The 19,070-nt window shown below is 34.0% G+C and overlaps 1 protein-coding gene across 4 annotated transcripts in view; it reads left to right on the forward strand.

The window, feature by feature from the left end:
• Positions 1-19,070, forward strand: part of GLS (glutaminase) — a 73,362-nt gene that overhangs the window by 44,163 nt on the left and 10,129 nt on the right. Inside the window, exon 15 of one of the 4 annotated variants that reach the window (XM_019740710.3) lies at positions 1,015-1,304. The exons of 2 other annotated variants lie outside the window; for them this stretch is intronic. In XM_019740710.3, the coding sequence (XP_019596269.3) occupies positions 1,015-1,161 (147 nt within the window). In that variant the 3' untranslated portion in view covers positions 1,162-1,304. Of the gene's footprint in view, positions 1-955; positions 1,305-19,070 lie in introns of those variants that run through there. One more of the 4 variants, XM_088794696.1, reaches the window with a different exon arrangement.

The following is a 19,070-nucleotide window of genomic DNA, read 5'->3' on the forward strand; positions in this document are numbered from 1 at the left end:
TGTAATTTTTTTTTTAAGAGAGATAAAATGAGATTCACTGATTTGAATAAAATTTAGTTTAATTGTTAATGACCTCCTATCTTTCCTGATGATGAATGAGTGTAAACAAATTGTAATTTTCATCCTGGATCCTGGACCGATAGTGCGTAGATATTAAACGTTGTTTTATTTAAATCGAAATTGGTTAGCCTAGCAGCAGGGTTCTCCCTCCTCTCCACTTTTTTGCTATTTAAGCAATATCTTAAAGAATTAATTCTGTTAAAAGAAGACAATTGGAAAGTGCTACATGCTATAGAGAAAGTCTATTTTTACTCTTAATATTTGTCAGTTATAATCTTGAATTGAAATTTATTTTGATGTGGATGGGTATGTAAAAGAGAAAGGAATTATATTATTAGCGAGAGACCTTATAAAGCCTCATAATAAGATTTATAAGCCAGAGTAGATGAAATATTTTTTTATAAAAAGGGTTTAAGGTAGTATTCCTGATACTTTTATATTAAAGTAATATTTTCTTATTAGTATGCTTGGCTTCATGTTATTTATTACACATACATACTACTATTTTAGAGCTAGTACTAGAGTCAGGAAAAAATTTCAGGAACAAGATATTTTGTCTTCATAGTTGTTCACTGGACAGAGGGACTTATTTTGAGTTTTAATTAAATTCCTTTGCATCCTATATGGAAAATGTTTATACTAAATTATGTAATTAGACTTGAAACTCATATGAAGCACTTATCAGTAGAAAACATATTTTTAATACATTAAGTAAAATTTTCTATTATTAGTTCTAATCAAAGTAACTTCTAATAATGTATGAGAATTATGCAAAGCCAACAGAATAGAAACTTCCAGGGGAGTCAGCATGTGTAACATGTTGCAAAACATCAAATGGTGGTGGGTGAAAATGTTAACGCTTTAATAACATTCATTGAAAAATACCGTTTTATAGCTTGGACCTTTCTTCACTCAAGTGCACTAATAAATTATGTATGTTGCTTGAACAACTAGCATTCCTTTGGACCATTGGACTATGAAAGTCTCCAACAAGAACTTGCTTTAAAAGAGACAGTATGGAAAAAAGTGTCACCTGAGTCAAATGAGGACATCTCTACAACTGTAGTGTATAGAATGGAAAGTCTGGGAGAGAAAAGCTAAAGAAATGGGTTCTAGTTTCAGAATGTTCTTCATTTAATCTTTCCAACATCTTTTAGCTTTTTTGCATACTATAAATATTTATTTGAGTTTTGTGTGTTCTCAACCTTGGGTGCTAGAGCCATAAAGCTTTTTTTTCTTTGAATCTTTGTGTAAAATTAATAGATTAAAAAGTGGATTTGTCAGTTTTTTAAAAAGTGTAAGTAAATAAAGCAAATTTGCTTTATTTTAAACACAAAAAGGAAAAATTTCTTTAAAGTTTATCTTGGTGTAATTAAAATTTTAACTGTAAAGTCAGATAATCCCATTTAAAATAGTAACAGAAATTTGTAATTTCTTGGTTCTAAAACCCACACATTGAACTTATAAGTTTCATTATATTTTGTTTTTTCTTTTCCAGTTTTAAACTGACATGATGTCTGTCTGTAGTGGCAATAGAAAGTATTCCTATGCTAAATGCAAAACTTTTAAAAAGGCAAAATAATCCTAAATTATTTAATATAGCAGTAGATTATAAAATTAGCTTAAATTTACATTTTATGCCATTTCTGTAGTGATAGATTGGCTTTAAATTTTTAAAAATTAATTTAAAATTTTATCAGATACTTTAGATAAGTCACGTCTTTTTTTACTTTGCAACTCCTATGTTCTGTTAGAATTGTCATGTATTGGAGTGTCTTATGTTACAACATTCCAGCCAAAGAGTTTCAGATGTAAGATAATGACATGTTTCACTGTTCAAAAGCTATAATGGTTATAATTTCAGAAGTGGCAATAGTGTCTTCAAGTGAAATGTTTACATGAACAATTTTATTTTCTTATTATCCACGTAACTTTTTCTGTTATATTTAAGTACAAATGGTGAATCTTGGTTTTTAGCTTTTAATAATTTTATTCTAGTAATTTCACAAATGCTAATGAGTCTTTTATGATGAATTATAATAACATCTCATAAAGTTTGTTCCATTTGAACTCTTTTAGAGTATTTAGGAAATGAATTCAGTCCGAAGGTAGTAAGTATGCTATTAAAATATCTGTTAGATCTGAATCCTTTTATTTGGTTATAAAAATGCAATATTGAGAATCAAAAGTTGTTTATAAGAGGACTATAGGTTCTACACAAACTGATTTCACATAATTCACAATATGTAAAGTCTGTCTTGGCAAAGTGATTGTAAAACACTGTAGGACCTATTCACACTTCTTCCTTCCTCCATATACCTCTCTGGTTCTCCCCATAGTTCCCCACAGCTTCCAGGTGTTTTTTTGTTTGTTTGTTTGTTTTAACTTTATTTTTATACTTGTAAATTTTGGAGGGGTAAGGGTGGGGTCTAGAAGGAGAACTTGATAGTTTCTTAGTGTCATGGCATATATATGGTAGGGTAAAGTCTATAAAAGTAAATACTATAGTGTAGCAGAAAAGAGCTCACTGGGTCATTTAGATACTATATGTGCAAATATAAATATAGAAAATCCTGATCATATGCTGTCTTCAGTTTGGGATCTATGATATTAGGAAAAGAAGTTTCCTCCCAAAGGTATTAGTCAAAGCCTTTTGGGCTAACATTAAGTATTAAAACTTATATATTTAAATAATATATGTTAAACTTTAGAGGTTTTACCAAGGATTTTTTACAGTTACTTGAATGTTTCTAATGTACGATGCATATCCTAATTGGATGCTTCTGGTTTGGCCTTTTACAGGAGAGTGCTGTGTCTGAAGGCCTTAACCTCTGCCATACCTTTGGACAGTACCATTTTTATTAGTTTCACCAGAACCGTTTGTGGTTTGAGGAACTGAATACCTTAATTGATAGTTTGCAAAAAAGGCTCCCATATGCTCTATATTATTACATTTTACTATTTCATTCATAGGTTACTTTTACTTTATAAAATGACAATTTATTGTTGCATATTGTGTCCATATATATATAGATTTCAAAATTATGTTGTTAATTTGTAGCACTTTTATTATGTTGGTAAGGCTGAAATGCACACTTATCAGTAGAGTTACCTAAGCCATTATGTTTATAGAATCTTGTTAAGGATGAGCATCCAGGAATTTTTGTAGGAAGGTATAAATGGAAGGAGGGAAGATACTGTGAATAGGCCCTCAAACTTTACTTAAAAAAAAAAAAAAAAAAAAAGGAAAATCTTTGCCAGATTTAAGGACATTATTTTGATTCCTTCAGTTTTTTAAATACCTTTTCAAATACAGTTCTTGAAAAGTTACCCAGTGTTGTTGGATTTAATGTTTCATGCCATTACTGATTCTTGATATTCAAGCATTTAGAAATTAGCATATTTGTTTTTCTTTTTATTCATCATTAACATTTCATTTGAAATGCATATCCTTCCTGAAATACTTTTATTTTTAGCATAAATGTTGTGCATTTTAATCTTCCTTTTTGGATGAAAACATTTGTGTTATTTAGGTTTCATTTGCTTTGTATATTTAATAATGTACCTTTTATTTTCCAGTATGCCTGCTTTTTGTATTGTACAATAAATTTATTTTAAGCTGATTTTATTGGTTTTTTTTTTTTTTTTAAGGTTTTTGTTTTTGGTTTTGTTTTTTTAATGAAAGCAACTCCAGCATTTTAAGTACAATAGATAATTGGAATTTTAACGTTAAAAAAATCCTTTATGAAGATACTATTAAAATGTTTTATATTTTTAAGTAATTCTGAAGTTGCTAGAGAAACCAGAAATACTGAAAAAGTCTTCCTTTGATTTTTTTTTTATAAATGCAGTACAGCGTTGGTGCGGTTTTTGGGGGTAGGATGATTTTCTATTGGTTGTACTAGGAATATCTGAATAAAGACTTTTCTCCTAATTTTTTTTGTTGTTTTTCTATTTGACAACTTAAAAAACAAACATTCCCCTATTGGCAGGTTCTTCCTGCTTTCTGAGGAACAATATCACTGATGTTATTGACTACGTAACTGTTGTTTTACCTGTTGTTATCTAGAGTAAGAAAAACAGTGCTAATCAAATAAAGAATATCATAATATTACTTGAGCATAGAACTGTCAATCTCAAAACTTATATTGAGAGGAATAACTATAATATAGAAATTTACCTTAGCTATTTTTGAGGAATTTAATTTTCAGAAGGAACTTAGTATATTTCCACAGCATGGTCCGAATTATAACAAGGCTCCATGCACTGTAGGTCAACTACAGTACTTAAAATTTTTCGGTTTAATGAAAGCTGCCATTCATATCCAGAGAAGACATCCCAAATATATTGTAGAAGTTTTAAAACTATTTGAAGGGGAAATACTGTTGTTTATAGGAATTTGTATTTGTGGGATTTTTTTCATAAAATTCTTTTGGTAAACAAAGAATAAATAAAGAGTTTGTGTTGAGGTATATTCAGTATGTAACAGTTTATGATCACTTGCTTTTAAAGATGCATTGGGGTTTTTTTTGTTGCTGGTGGTGTGTTTAACCCATTTGAAGTACAGAGCAAGGTGACTCAAAGAGCTTAGTGGTCTTGCTTGGACAGTGTTGAGTTTCATAGGCATGTATGTATGTGGAAAGAACCATAGGCTGATATGTCAGTCTGTAGCATGATTGTGTGTGTGTGTGTGTGTGTGTATATGTAATATACGTGTTGTATATGTTTATATGTATATCTATTTATAATATGTCTATCTTTCCATCCATCCATCCACCTATCCATATTCAGAAAATGAGCAGTTCTTTCCACATAGTATGTTATGTATAAATGGTTCATTGATCTATTTCTATTCCAAGTTTTGTCATAAAAGAACTTCTAACGGTTGTGCTGCCCCAGAATTTATAAAAAAGAACATACTTGTTCAATTTAACTTGAACGATTTGTGGTTTCTGTTGTCACTCCCATTCACTACCAGCACTGTCAGGGTAAGAGAGTAACAATAATGGGTAACTCCACAAAAGGGAAAAGCAAGAATATCAGGTTTCATGTGGAAGTTGACTGTAAAACAGTTTTCAGTATTCAACTTGAAATAAATAGTGTACTTATCAGTTTGAGCAGTCTACTTTATGGAATTTTAATTTTAAGAATTGCTTTACTGTTCATTTGTAAAATTTTTGATATTTTTCTTGGTCTTAAAAATGCTAGAATGCATTTTTTAAAAAAAGTAATGTGATTTCTGTTCAATTTCTTCACCATTTTATATTAAATGTAATATTTACATAGTGTAATAAAACCAAAACCAGATGATAGAGATGCAGCTTCTTATGATGCATCATGGCACATCACTCAGATTTTCCCTTAGATTTATTCAGAATATAGACTCTACCTTAAAACTTAGTCCAGTTTCTGTCATGGAGTTCAAGAACAAAGTTATATGTGCACATACATTCAAGTTTAATCAAGTTCAACCACTTTTATTTTAAATTGTAACACAGTTAAAATGTTGGTTTCTTACACTGCTTAGAAATGGAAGGGATTTAATTGTGCTAGGAGAGTTTCCTTGATCCCTCTCTCCCTCCCCCTGCCTACCCCACGAGTAGTTTATTAATGTGAATACCATAAATGTACATGACTTGAAGAAATTCAGAAATTATACTTAGTCTGGACTTCTGTTTTTAAAACTACTGTAAGGGCATCTTAGGGCACAATCTATCCAATATAAAACAGAGCTGGCAAAACTTGATGTTTCTCAGAGTCCTTAACTTCTTAAGTAGTAATAGAAAAGATACTTATTTTTCAAACAAAAGATGTTAAGTAAATCATAAATCTTTATTTAATGAAGTGATTCTGTTACTATGGTGTCTTCTGTTTATATTTTGTTTATAAAAGTGTCTTCTGTTTATATTTTGTGAGCATATGAAAGGAAGGACATTTTTTAAGGTTGACTAAGTTTACCATTTCTGTTTTGTAGATTGTAGCTCCACTTTAGTAATTTTTTAAGTTAGCTATAGAGATTTTTTTAAAGATATGAAAAACGTGTAAAGCCTAATTGATTAAAACTTTTATAATGGCTTCCTAATCCATTAACCTTTAATGAAAATGAATAGAATACTGATTAGCACTTAGATGCATTGCTTTTCTGGTAGTATCTGTGATATTTTTTGCATAAATTACAAAACACTTCTTATTGAAACCTGTTTGGTATTGGTTAAATTAAAAAATATACAAATTATGATTCTTGATGCCAAGTGCTATGATGAATGCTATAAGTAGTCCAGGGTGGAGGCTCATGGGAAACAGTAATGAAATGACAAATTCTGGCAGTGGACCTCATAATACTGTTACTACATTTTAAACTCTAAATCTCATTGGTAAGAAATATTTTAGTTAAAATCTCAATGGTAAGAACAATACTTATTTTTAAGCCAGAGTTTACTGAGGATGTGATTCTTCTGGGCACTGTATTATTAAAAAATAATGATTTTTTTTTTCCATTAAGTATTTACCTGCTAAAGTATTTTCAGCCCTAATACCTCAGATGATTGAAATTATCTGTCAGGAAAGCTTAGCTTTTCTTTTTTTTTTTTTTTAATAAATTGTATTGGGGAATATTGGGGACCAGTGTGCTTCTCCAGGGCCCATCAGCTCCATGCAGTTGTCCTTCAATCTAATTATGGGGGGCGCAGCTCAGCTCCAAGTCCAGTTAGGGTTTAGAACCTGCAACCTTGTTTTTGAGAGCTTTCGCTCTAACCAACTGAGCCATCTGGCTGCCCCTCCGGAAGCTCAGCGGCAGCTCATTGTCTTCAATCTAGTTGTGCAGGGCACACCATCACTGGCCCATGTGGGAATCGAACCAGCAACCCTGTTGTTCAGAGCTTGCACTCTAACCAGCTGAGCCATCCGGCTGCCCCATGGAAAGCTTAGCTTTTGATAGGAAAAATTCTTACCTGAAATAGTTTTAAATTTCTGTTTTCGTATTACATTTCTGGTGGTTTTTGTTTATATAATAAAAGTTTCCTCTGCCCAGCAATTTCGCTTGGAACCCTGAGTTATAATTTTAATTCATATTCTGTAAACAGTTGAAGAATTTATTTTTAATACATAGTTCAGCTTTTCTAGATCTTAGATGTTCTTTCATTTACCATAATCTTGTAATTTATTAGAATCACATAATTGAGCTTGAAAGTAATTGTAAAGGTTATCAGGGGCAAACTCCCACTCCACCCAACCCCCTTTTCCCGGTTTCTTAGCACCTCGCTTTCTCAGTTAACATATTTACAGTTTTTTCCCCTACTTTATTGATGAGGTTGGTCTTTTTTATGTTTTATTGGGACAGCCTTTGTTGGTTGTTCATTTTTAATGAGAAGCACAGTTGGCAGTAGTTAATAATAGCTATAAGTTATTTGGCAGACTGTCCCATCAGTGTTTATTAAAACCAGTTAATTGTATTTTTCTAATAAACAGTTATATACCACAGTTTATAAAGACCAGTAAAGTTAGAAGTTAGAATTATACAGTAGTTCTAAAAATAAAACATTACCCTCGAACCTTTGAAAGAAAGTGTAGGAGAAATGTGACTAAAAATAAATGTTGCACCATTGGCTTTTTAAAAGAAATTCCTTTGGGGTTAGGAATTTATTTTTAAAAGCCAATGGTTAAATATATAAGTAAACAGTATTTTAAATAAGCAAAAGGTTATTAAAGTTCTAAACAAATGTTTCTAAACTTTTTTTTTTTCTTTGCAAATTAGCTTTTTCCAGCACATACCATGCAAAATAGCTACCTGCCTTGTTTTTATTTTAGATGTTTGGATCTCTGAGCAGGTTCAGCACAAGGGTCTTCATTTGTGTGTTTATGACTCTATTGTGTACATTGTCCTCAGTGCCGATCTCTATTGTACAATCCTGGGATTTTTATTTCTTAGGAAGGAAATGTATATTGCTGTTCTTGAAATGCATTGCTTTTTTTAAAAGCCTTTGTTGACTTATGAATGTTAAAACTTAAATATTGTTACTCTATAAAATGTCCTGGTTTCTTAATTCTCAAAATTTAAATTTGTCTAAGTAGCTCTTCTGCCCACAAGTTTATATAGGTGAGAACATGAACTTTTAAGAGACTGGCTCTTAGTATAAATTCTGCTTGCTTTCACATTATATCTATTATAATTAGAATGATGCTGAAATATTAGCATTAATTATGAAAGTATAACTACTCTTATTTGGACTGTTCCATTATAAAAAAATCCAAATTAAAATACATGATTTTTAGCCTCTTCAACCTTTTAGGTTAGAATTAGTAGTTTTCATTGTTTTTGCATGTTTCTTATGAATCTTCATTGAGGGACAATTACAAATTGTCCTTTGAGGGGATAGCATAAAACTTACATCTTGACTTTCTTCCATTAAATAAGATTAATGATGTATAAAATCATGGTATAAATTAGCAATTGAATTCCATCCAGTGTCTATTGTTTTGTTCTCATAGTCACTCAAAATTAAAGACCTTAATTGAAAAACTCAAACTATTAATTCTAAATGTTTTTTCTTTTTCATCCTTTCCTATAATAATTCATTTTGGGCTGAAAACCAGGTATTTAAAAATTATATCAAAGTTGCTCATAAAATGGGTTTTCATTTTCAGATCTTCCTATCCCTGATACGTTCATTACCAAATCTTTTAATATTATTGACATTTGCCATTCTAGTTTTATTTTCATTCAGAAGTGTTTTTTAAAAAGTTAAAGTCAAATCTTTGTTTTTTTCAATATAATGCAGCTTATCGATTTATTTTACATTCAACTTCTAATACATGCATCTGTGGGTCCAGTTCTATACACAAAATGTATAATTTAAAGAAGTGAACTAAATAATATTGTTTCTACTTTTGAATTGAGATGAATGAATGTTACATTTTCTGCACAATGAAACTTTATTGACATCCCTTCAGGAAATGACAGGACAAGTGATTTTAAAATTCTGTGGTCACCAATATTATTAACCCTCTCTAATCATACCAATAAAAGCTCCTGCCTTAATGTCTCTCTTTTTTTTTACCTTAAAGAGAAACTTTAGAGAATGGTTTTGAGGAGGAGGAGGAGAAGAGTTTAACTTTCTATGTATGTGTTTATGAAGTATTTCAACTAAAATGTGCTATTACAACAGAATTTAGAGTATGTATGACTTTCTGCTTTTTCACCTTAAGGAGAAACAAAGAAAACTAATTTGCTATGTTTTTAGCTAAGAAATAAAAACTTGAGAAGCTTTAATTTTTATTTTGTCATTGTTGTGCAGTTTTATTTTACACGCACCATATATGTCTGCCACAGAATCGGCACTGCTGTTTATTAGTGTCCCTTCCATGTTGGGCCTTGTAATGGTCTACTTACTCATATTAGTGTATTTTCCTGGTACTTAGGGGCTCTGGACAGAGGGCCGCTGCTCTGTTTGTATATTGAGTTTTGCAGTTTTTGCTTTGCGAAAATTCTTATTTAGTGCCATTATGAGGCTTAGCATTTTGTGTTAAGAATTTGGGATCTTCTGCCAAATTTTTTGATAGGTTGAAACTTTGGTTTACCTAGTGCTTTTGGATTTAAAGAGCATCAGTGAGTGCTGGGCAGTTGGGCAGAAGCTACGGGTGGGCAGCCCAATGTGGTAACACCATACACATGAACTCGGAGATTTGTTTTCTACCATAAAAATCCATGTAAAATGTTTTATTCCATAATACCTGCTTTAATATTTTTAAAACATAGTATTTACCAGTTCTCACTAAACTTTTCTTTCTCTAGAGATGGAGTAGAATTGGCTTCAGGAAGATGTACCATTCTAACTCATTCTGACCTAGGACAGTAAACCCTGACAGTTAATCCCTTAAAAATCTTAATCACAGGTTTGAAATTACTATACATACCTCAAATTGGCAATGTTTTAAAATGAAAAGGATGTCCCATCCATGCCTCTTTCCTGTACCCAAAGACCTTGGAGTTCCTTTGTCAGTCCCCTATCACAGGAAGTTGAGCGATGTGCAAACTAGAACCTAGTATACAGAGATCAGTCCTCAAAAATGTGGGCCTAAACCCAGGTAATATGGCTTTGCCCCGGCAGTCCGGTTTGCTAACATAGAAAATCCTGTGGTTTTCTGTAGATTTCTACTTTTGCTTCATTGTCAACAATTTCAGTCAGCTCTAGCAGTAAGGTGTGCACAATACACCATCAGCAGAAACCTAGTAACATCAAAATTTGAATAGCATCGCTTTTAGGATCACAGGTAATAACTACTTCTGTGACTTACTGTGGGTCAGCCATCAGTGCAAAGCATGTTGAGACTTTTTTAATCCTCATAAAATCTACGAAGTAGGCACTATTATTGATTACCTCTATAGATTTATGTCGGTCTTGTAAGTTCCCTGGGGTCACACAGCTTTAGGTGCATGGAAGCAGGAATCGCACCCAGGCAGTTTGGTTCCAAAGCCAATTTCCTGTATATTCCTCTTGACCACAGACTATACTGTTTTCCATTGCAAAATGTAACTGGAGCAAGCTATGTGTCCTTGTTAATATTCCATGAAAATGTAAGGGCAGTAACAACTTCAAAGTGCCTTGATCAAGAATTTAGTAGGGAGATTTCATATTAAACAAGGTTATTCTGTGATAATTTCATTTTTCACTATAAATTATGTAACTCAGGTGTCTTCATCCCCTATCACGAGTATTCTATGATTTAAAAATATGCACATATGTATTTCACTCACAGAAAGAAATTCTCATCTCCAAAGATCCTCTCATTGGAAATTAGATGTGATGGGAAACCATTGGGGGACTTTCCGCAGACATGATGACATGATCACATTTATGTTGTAAAGTGTTGATCTAAGTGGGAAAATTAATTCCAATATTACTTGACTATAGAAACTAAAAAGTCAGCCCTAAATCTTACCATTAAAATCATTCCTTAGCTTTACTCTACTGTAGATATAAATGCTTTTTATTACTTAAATTTCCTGTATATTCCTACAGCATTTAAGTATAAATTAGTATGTTCGCATTAAAAGCTGATGTTTATTGTAATTCTTTAGACATTTTAGAAGATGCATTTTTAAATCCTTTTGTTTGCATCCTCTAAATGTCTATCACCTTTATAAACCCTGACTAGAGCTTTTCATAGTAGGCTCAAAGTAGGGGTTTTCATTAATCCTACTTATATGTAACAGTTCTATTATCTGGAACATATCCATAAATGAATGCATCTTTGTTTACATCTGCACTTGTTTTCAGTGTAAATTTTTTTGGAAACCAACAAAACAATGATTTAGTGATGAAAAGATGAAATTTTCTATCCTCATCTAGAGCCATTTACAGTTATCCTTGTTTATGGTTTGATTTTGAGTTTGACTTATAAGCAAAATCTAAAAAATAATTTCTGTCTATCCCAACACCCTTACTCTGGCAAGCTGGCAGCAAATGCACGCATTTTCCAATTGTTTCTCTTCCAGTATTGCTTTTGTACTAATATGCTCTAGTACAAGACTGCTCAGATAGTTCATTCTTTTTATGAAGTTGCTCTCCCACTTACGTGGCTGTAAGAATGTGGCCAGGAGTCTTCTGGTTTCTAGGCTTCTGTTTCAATATTGTTAGTCTCCGTTTTACTTTGTTACCAAACAATTTTTCATCTCTTGTATATACCAGGGATTTTGTTTTCCTCTTAATATGTGTTTTCTCCTCTTCATTTCTGGTACTATTAATATATGTAGATTCCCCACCAATGTTCAATACTAGATCCCTCTATATAAATGAAAATTTATAAAACTATTTTTTCCCTTCTGCTAAGAACAAATTATCCCCCAGTATTTCATTAGTTTTTGTTTAAACTGCACACGAACAGAATTAGTTCAAAATACTTAGCCAATTTAATTTGTTGGAGAAGTTCAGATTTTATATAAATTAACCTTGGCCATTATCCTGTTCTTTATTCATTCACTAATCAGGTCTTCATTTAAGCACTATTTATGTTTTGCCTCTTGTGTACCAGAAATTACTAAGTGGTTAGGATATGCAGTGGTTAGTGAGACAAGTATGATCCAGCTCTTGGTGTTTGCAATCTAGAAGGGGATGAAGACATTGAATAGTTACTAAAATAATGAAAATTGTGATAATGGATTTGTTCATATGGATACATATAGACCTAGTTCATTTTAACTTACAAAGGGGATGAAATGGCATGTGTCATATGACACCATTTGTATGCACCTATAACAGACTATGAGACAATTTACGATGTAGTTGAAAGTGTAGGAACATGCACACCAGTCTTTAGTAAAGCTTACCTCTGGGAGCAAGGGGAATGGATACCGGGAATAGTTAGCTGTATCTTTTAACATTTCTATAAAAAATAAGCAAATATGATAATAAATGATAAAGTACAAAATGTTAGGAGAGGATATAGCAAGAAGATCTCACTTCATCTGGGTGTATAGGTATGGGTGGTTTTCTCTGAAAGGTAATAGTTAAGGTTTGAATGAGTTAGAGGAAGGATGGAGTAGGATTAATAGGATAGTCTGACTAGAAGACCCCAGGACAGGAAGGAGTTGAGCACAGTTGAGAAGGGGAAAGAGCACATGTGATGAGACAAGAATGAGGCAAGGTGAATGAAGATTGGCTCTGGATGAGTCTTAGAGATAAGACCACATTATGTACAGTAGGACTGCTCGTATTTTAATGTGCATCTGAATAATGGCCACATCCTAATTTTAAAATACAGATTCCTATGGCCCAGCCTCACAGATTGATTTTAAAATCTTCGTTTTTAATAAACACTGTAGGTGTTTATGCTGCAGGTAGCCCTCTGAACACAGTTTGAGGAGCATTTCTGTAGGGTTTTATATGCCATTTTAAGAGTTTGGGACTATTCAAAGTGCAATAGGAAACTTCAAGGCTTTTAAGTAGAGGAATGACATAATTGGTTTTTAAACACTGCTCTGTGGAGAATGGATTAGAGAGATGAAAGTTGAAGTTCTGGGCCTGAGAGGTGACATACAATAGGGAAGTAGAGGTGAGAGAGGTAGACAGATAAAAGATGTGTTTAAGGGATGAAGTTGGCAGTACTTAGTGATAACATTTGGTGGGTGAAAAAGAATGAAATATCAAGTTGACTACCAGGTGTTTAGTATGAGCAATGAAATGGGGCAGGTGCTGCCGTGTTTACTAACATGAACACTGAAGAAGCAAACCTTGCAGTACAGCAAAAATAATTTTGGTAAATAATTTTCAGGAGGCTGATTAACAGTGGTTTAGACAGATGGGGTTATTTTTCTAATATAACAAGTCTGGGGTTAGACATCCTGGACTAGTGCCATCAGTAAGGTAGGCTTCTGCTCTGACCAAACTTAGTGTGTTAGCATTGGACCTCATACCTGTCACCTTACAGTCACAGGACAGCTGCTGCACCTTGGGCCTCACTTGTATGGTCAAAGTGGAAGAAGAAAGGAAAGAATGATACCTAACTTAGGTAAAAGAAGTTTTGCAGAAACCCATCTGACACACATTGGCTGCAAGGGAATTTAAAGAAGTAGTCATAGTTGACTACAATGCTTACCTCCAACAAATAGAGATTCTGTTACTGTGTTTCCCTGAAAATAAGACCTAGCTGGACAATCAGCTCTAATGCATCTGTTGGAGCAAAAATATAAGACCCGGTCTTATTTTAATATATATAAGACTCGGTCTTATATAATATAATATAATATAATACCAAGTCATATTAATTTTTGCTCCAAAAGATGCATTAGAGCTGATTGTCCGGCTAGATCTTATTTTCAGGGAACCGGTAGTGTGGATGGGGTAGGGAGTGGTTAATGGGTAAGCAGTTAGCAATGTGTGAAAGCTAACTTCTCTGATGTGTATATCTTAATGTCCAAGTAGTGATGTTGAGTACGTGTCAGATATAGGCCTAAAACTTAGAGGAATGGTCGAAGCTGGGCATACAGTTTTGTGAGTGGTCAGCATGGAGAGTAGATTCAAAGCTCTGGAGAGGTGTGAGACTTCTTAAGGAGACAGCATAGAATGCTAAGGAGTTTTCATGAACTCCCATTTTAAAAGTAGGATAGAGTGGTAGAGCTCCCACTAGGGAACACTAGTGGCCAGAGGAGAAAATCCATAGTATAGTATCAGAAGTCAAGGAAAGACTATTTCAAGAAGTTTGGAGCAGTCAGCTGTACCAAAGTAGATAAGCATTAAATAAGGAGTGGTGTTCATTTACATGATGGCCTTAATTTTCTTTCTTTTGATGTTAAAATTGCTTTTTATTTAGTAAACAATGATAGTACATGGTAAGGTTGTTTTTATTATTTGTACTTGGAAAATAAAAAAGTTAGTAGCCTATATTGATAACCTTCTCCCCCTGTTTTAAGAAAATGTTATTGACTTTGAGAGAACTACTGGAGGTTTGGTTGCTAATAGAAAAGATCCAGTAAAGAAGGAGAGCTTGAAGTAGGTACAAGAGAGGAAATGACTGATAAAGTGAGGTCTCTAAAAGGAGATGGAGCTCTCAGCACAAGGAGAGGATTAGATTTGGTGGGAGGAAGAGCATCTACAATGAAATAGGACCTGGAGAGGCAGGCAGGTAGGTTTGGAGACATGTTGGGGAAGGTTGAGGGAGTTTCTGGCCATTGGCTTCCAGTTTCCCAGAGTATGAAAGGAGGCTTTCTGCTGAGAATGAGTTGAGGCTGTGAGGTTTCAGGGCACAGAGAAGATAGGAAATGTTTGTTCTTGGAGACTGGGAGAAAGCTTTGAGGGAAACAGCGATGTTGCCAGTACTATGGAAGTTGGTAACCCTGGACTTATTTATAACGATGGCAATCTGCTCTTGTCCCCTTCCCACACCCCAAGCCTATGGCTGCATCCTGGATTGGGTTTAGGAGCTGCAGAAGATCAGGCAAGGGATTTTAGAGCATTTACCAGGAACGGGTTATAAGAATAGGCTTGAAATCTAGTTTAGACTCAGCCTACCTAGAAGACATTCTGTTAAGGTTTTTTCCTTTTGAATTTGGTTCTACTTATAGAATTTTCGACTTATGTAGATTACACTGAGTCCTGTGTATAATTTTGCCATGTCCATCCTCCGTGCTTAACAGAATAAAATATTATTGATAAGAATTATAAATGTTAAAGAGAGGTGCTAAGCAGTCCCATGATAAGGCCCTGAGAATGGTGCTGGAGTGATTAGGTGGGGGGCGGAGGAGGAGGGCTTTTTATATATTTTTTTCCCCTCAAATGTTACATTGGTTTATTTTTAAGGGTCTTAAAAATATCCTGTTCTACAGCAGCTTCTTGTGTTATATGCTGGAGGAACATGTTATTTATTATAATTTGAGCAGTAATCAAATTAGAATATCTGTGGAAGCACTGAAAAATTCGTAGCACTAGAGAAACAGATAATGTCATTGTGCCTGTTCTGTGTGTGTTGTCCATAAAACACGCTTGTTGGACTTTTCATAGTACAACTGTGAAATAAACATTAAAGAATGGAGAGAATTAAGTATGGCTCTCTGGAGATCAATGAAAATAAGAGATTTTCTTTCCAGAATCAAAGCAGTAAGGATGTATTGTGGTTGGAATAACTGTAGGGTACCCATGTACATGTGTCTTGCTTGGTTGTAGCAGTATTTAGCACATGCGCGGGACAGAGAGGTCCTTCAAATTGAAACCACAATTCTGCCTCTATCACTGCCAAAACTTTGTTTTGTTTCCCAGCAGAAAGAGAACCCCATCTCTTTTCAGGGACCTTGTTTATATTTATTTTACATTTTTACCCGACTGTAAGAATCTTTTGATTCCAGTGGCCCTGCCCGGATTTTTCACTTTTTCTTTTTTTGAAGTAATATGTACAAGCATTTGGTGACCAACTTCTTCTCTTCCTTATTCTTCTTTGCTTTTAGTTTCTTTGATTCTTTGGAGTTTTATGTACTTGTTTTTCAGTTAACAATTGTAAATCAACACGATGCTTTATCATGCCAGAAGTGTGGCGCCTCATCCTCTTTCTGAACACTAGTGTCATGTTAACTAAACTTCATGGAGTTTTACACATAGTTGTGTGAGAGAGGAGAGAACCAGGAGGATAGTGAATAAAAAAACCGGTAGTTGTCAGTGCAGTACCAATACTCTTAGGTCCGCCGCATGGAAAATGCACTTTTGTCCTTCAGAGAAATAGCTGCCTTTGCCCTTGATCGTTGCTGTTTTTCTATTTGCTGCTTGCTTCTTAATTGGGAGTGCTGTTTCTCAGACCACACAAAGATATATTGTTAGCTACTTTTATACTCAGATATAAAAGAGTTGCTCATGAGCCCATTGGTGTCTTTTTAGACCATTCATTGGCATTTACCAGAATAATATGAGCCACTAAGATAAGAAGTTGTTTATTTGCTGCCAATGCTGTAGCAGTCCTATTGGCTCTATTCACGTTAACCCACATTTCATTTTAGGGACTTGAACGAAGATACCTTTAACATTTTCCCATTGTGGCATCGATATGCCAAATTGAATAATCTGTTTTGTTCCCTTATTTTCTCTTTAATTAAGAAAAATCTTTGGTTAGCATTTCAATACAAAATTAGTATCTATGATTTCACTGTAAATTGTTTCTTAATTGCTATTTTCGGATTTCCCATCACAACATATTTTAGTCTTGGTGTTATACTGGTGAGGAAATGTCATCTCAGGTTTTCTTAGGCGAGCTCTTGCCCTAGTAGACACTGAATACTGGTGAGAGCACTGACTCGGGTGTCAGGCTTGAGCCCGTACTCTGCGCTTACCAGCCTTCGCACCTTGCTCAAGTTTTAAACATGCTGATCTTCAATTCCTTATCCTTTGAGTAACAGTAAAGGGATAATACTTAAAGCACTTAGCTTACTCCAGGGAGAGAGTAGGTGTTTCAAATTAGTTATTTTGTTGTAAATAAAATACTCATATAATCCTCCCTCTCTATTATTAAAATTACCACATGAGAACCTCTTGCATTTGTGTAAACATTTGGAAATGTGGTCATGAAATTGCTGAACTGTTATTCCATAAAGGATTTTCTGTAATCCTCTGATCATGTCAGTTTGGATTAGTTTTGTCTATATAGTATATTAATATTGTGTCTGAATAAATCACTAGAAAGCTTAGGAACATGTGGCCTCAAACTTAGATTGTCTAACTGTAAAAGTACTATAATTTTGTTTTATACATACATGTGAATATTAAATCTGCTCAGTAGTAAGGCAAAGAGGAAGTAGCTTTGATCACATACACATTGTACAGGTTCGTATTTCTACCCTTGTAGGCAAGCGATTGATTTACATTTACTGGCAACTTAACATTTTTCTTTAGCTTTACTAGCTTTGTATTTTTTAACCTGACCTTAAGAAAAATACTTATAAAAAAAGACTGAAAATTTATTTTCATTTAAAGGCTATAAAAGGCCAAGTTGGAGTGAAGCTTTTAAAGCAAAATTGGATCTGGAGTGATGATGGTTTATTTAACAGATGATGAACAGTATCTGTTCCACGGCAACAGATACTGTAGTGAGCTGGAAACGCGAGAGCTTTGCGTCAAACTGGAAGTGGCAGGAACAGAAGGATGGGTTTTCAGTTACCTGCTTTTTTTTCATTAAAGTCTTTCCAAAAGAACTGAATTAGTCTTTGTATGAAGGCAGAAACTAAAGATGAAAAACAAAGGAAGCCACAGTTTTGCAGTAGGTAATAGAGTTGGAAGTAGAATACTTGAGTAAAGTGTAAAAGCCTATGAATCAATCTTTCCTCCCTCCCTTCCTCGTCGTTTCTCCTCCTCTCCCTTCTTCACTCCTTCCCTCCCACACTCCCTTCCTTCCTCCCAGTATTTAGCAGAGGATGTTTATGGACTAGAGCTCAATTGCTATTTAATCCTTTGATTTCCTTCTATCCTTTGGATAACAGTCTGAGATCTATTAAGGACTATCATTGTCATGTACAGAAGTGGGAATGTATCCCAGCTGCATCACTAATTCATATGCTATATGACCTTGAGCCAAGGGCCTTAACCTCAGTGGTAATAAATAAAATATATCCATAATTATATTTTACAACCAGCCTGTCAGATATATTTAAAAACAATAACTTTTATAAATGTTGGGTTTTTCAAGGTCATTCACTATATAAACTCAAAGTGATATTATTATGTAATTCGAATAGTTGCTACTGGTACAGAATAGGGTCTTTGGGAAAAGGAGACCAAAGTCACACAATTCAGCTTTTAAACAGGCTCAAAATGAATAGGAAAATGATAGGATTGGGGAGGTAGGAATGTCGTTTTAGACTTGTAAAATTGATAGAATCTGCAACTGCTTCTAGCTATTTTGGAAAAAAATACGATTTTGATATTCCATGCATGCCAGGGTTAAATGAACTCATAAACTGTAGTGTTTTTGTCTTACTTTGTACAAATAAACTAAGATAAGGTTGTCTGGTTCTGGCAGGTTCTGATAAAGAGATCTGATAAGGAAAAATGTAGTAGTACTGGAAAATCTGCAATATGAAAGGAAAACTGTTAACATTTAATTTATAAATTTTCAGTGGCTGCCTGCCCCTGTGAAGTTTCTCTTTGCTATGGGGAGGCATATGTTAAACGTCAGACTGCTTAATTCATATAGGCTATTGTTCTTCCCATGTATGTTCTGTTTCTTTGTGCTGAGGAATGAGTCATCAAAACACAGGTTCCATGCTTCTGACAGTTCTGAAAACAACGAGTTGTTGACTCGTTGTTTTCTGGACCCTGGCCTTCCTGACAAGTATTTTTAAATTAACATATATATGCATTGGGGAATTAGGGGGATCCGCCTTGATCAGTGGTGAGCACACCTGCATTCTTTGTAAGAGTTGGCTTGGAGTTGGATGAGTCGTCTCATACGATGTCCTCCACCTTCAGTTTGCTTTGCCGTGGTAGTCATTCCAGAGGGTGGGCCAGTGTAGTTGCCAGTATTCGTGGAACTCTTTTAAC

The sequence above is a fragment of the Rhinolophus sinicus genome, chromosome 17 (assembly GCF_057876585.1).
Source record: "Rhinolophus sinicus isolate RSI-liver-muscle chromosome 17, RSI-T2T, whole genome shotgun sequence".
Lineage (NCBI taxonomy): Eukaryota > Metazoa > Chordata > Mammalia > Chiroptera > Rhinolophidae > Rhinolophus > Rhinolophus sinicus.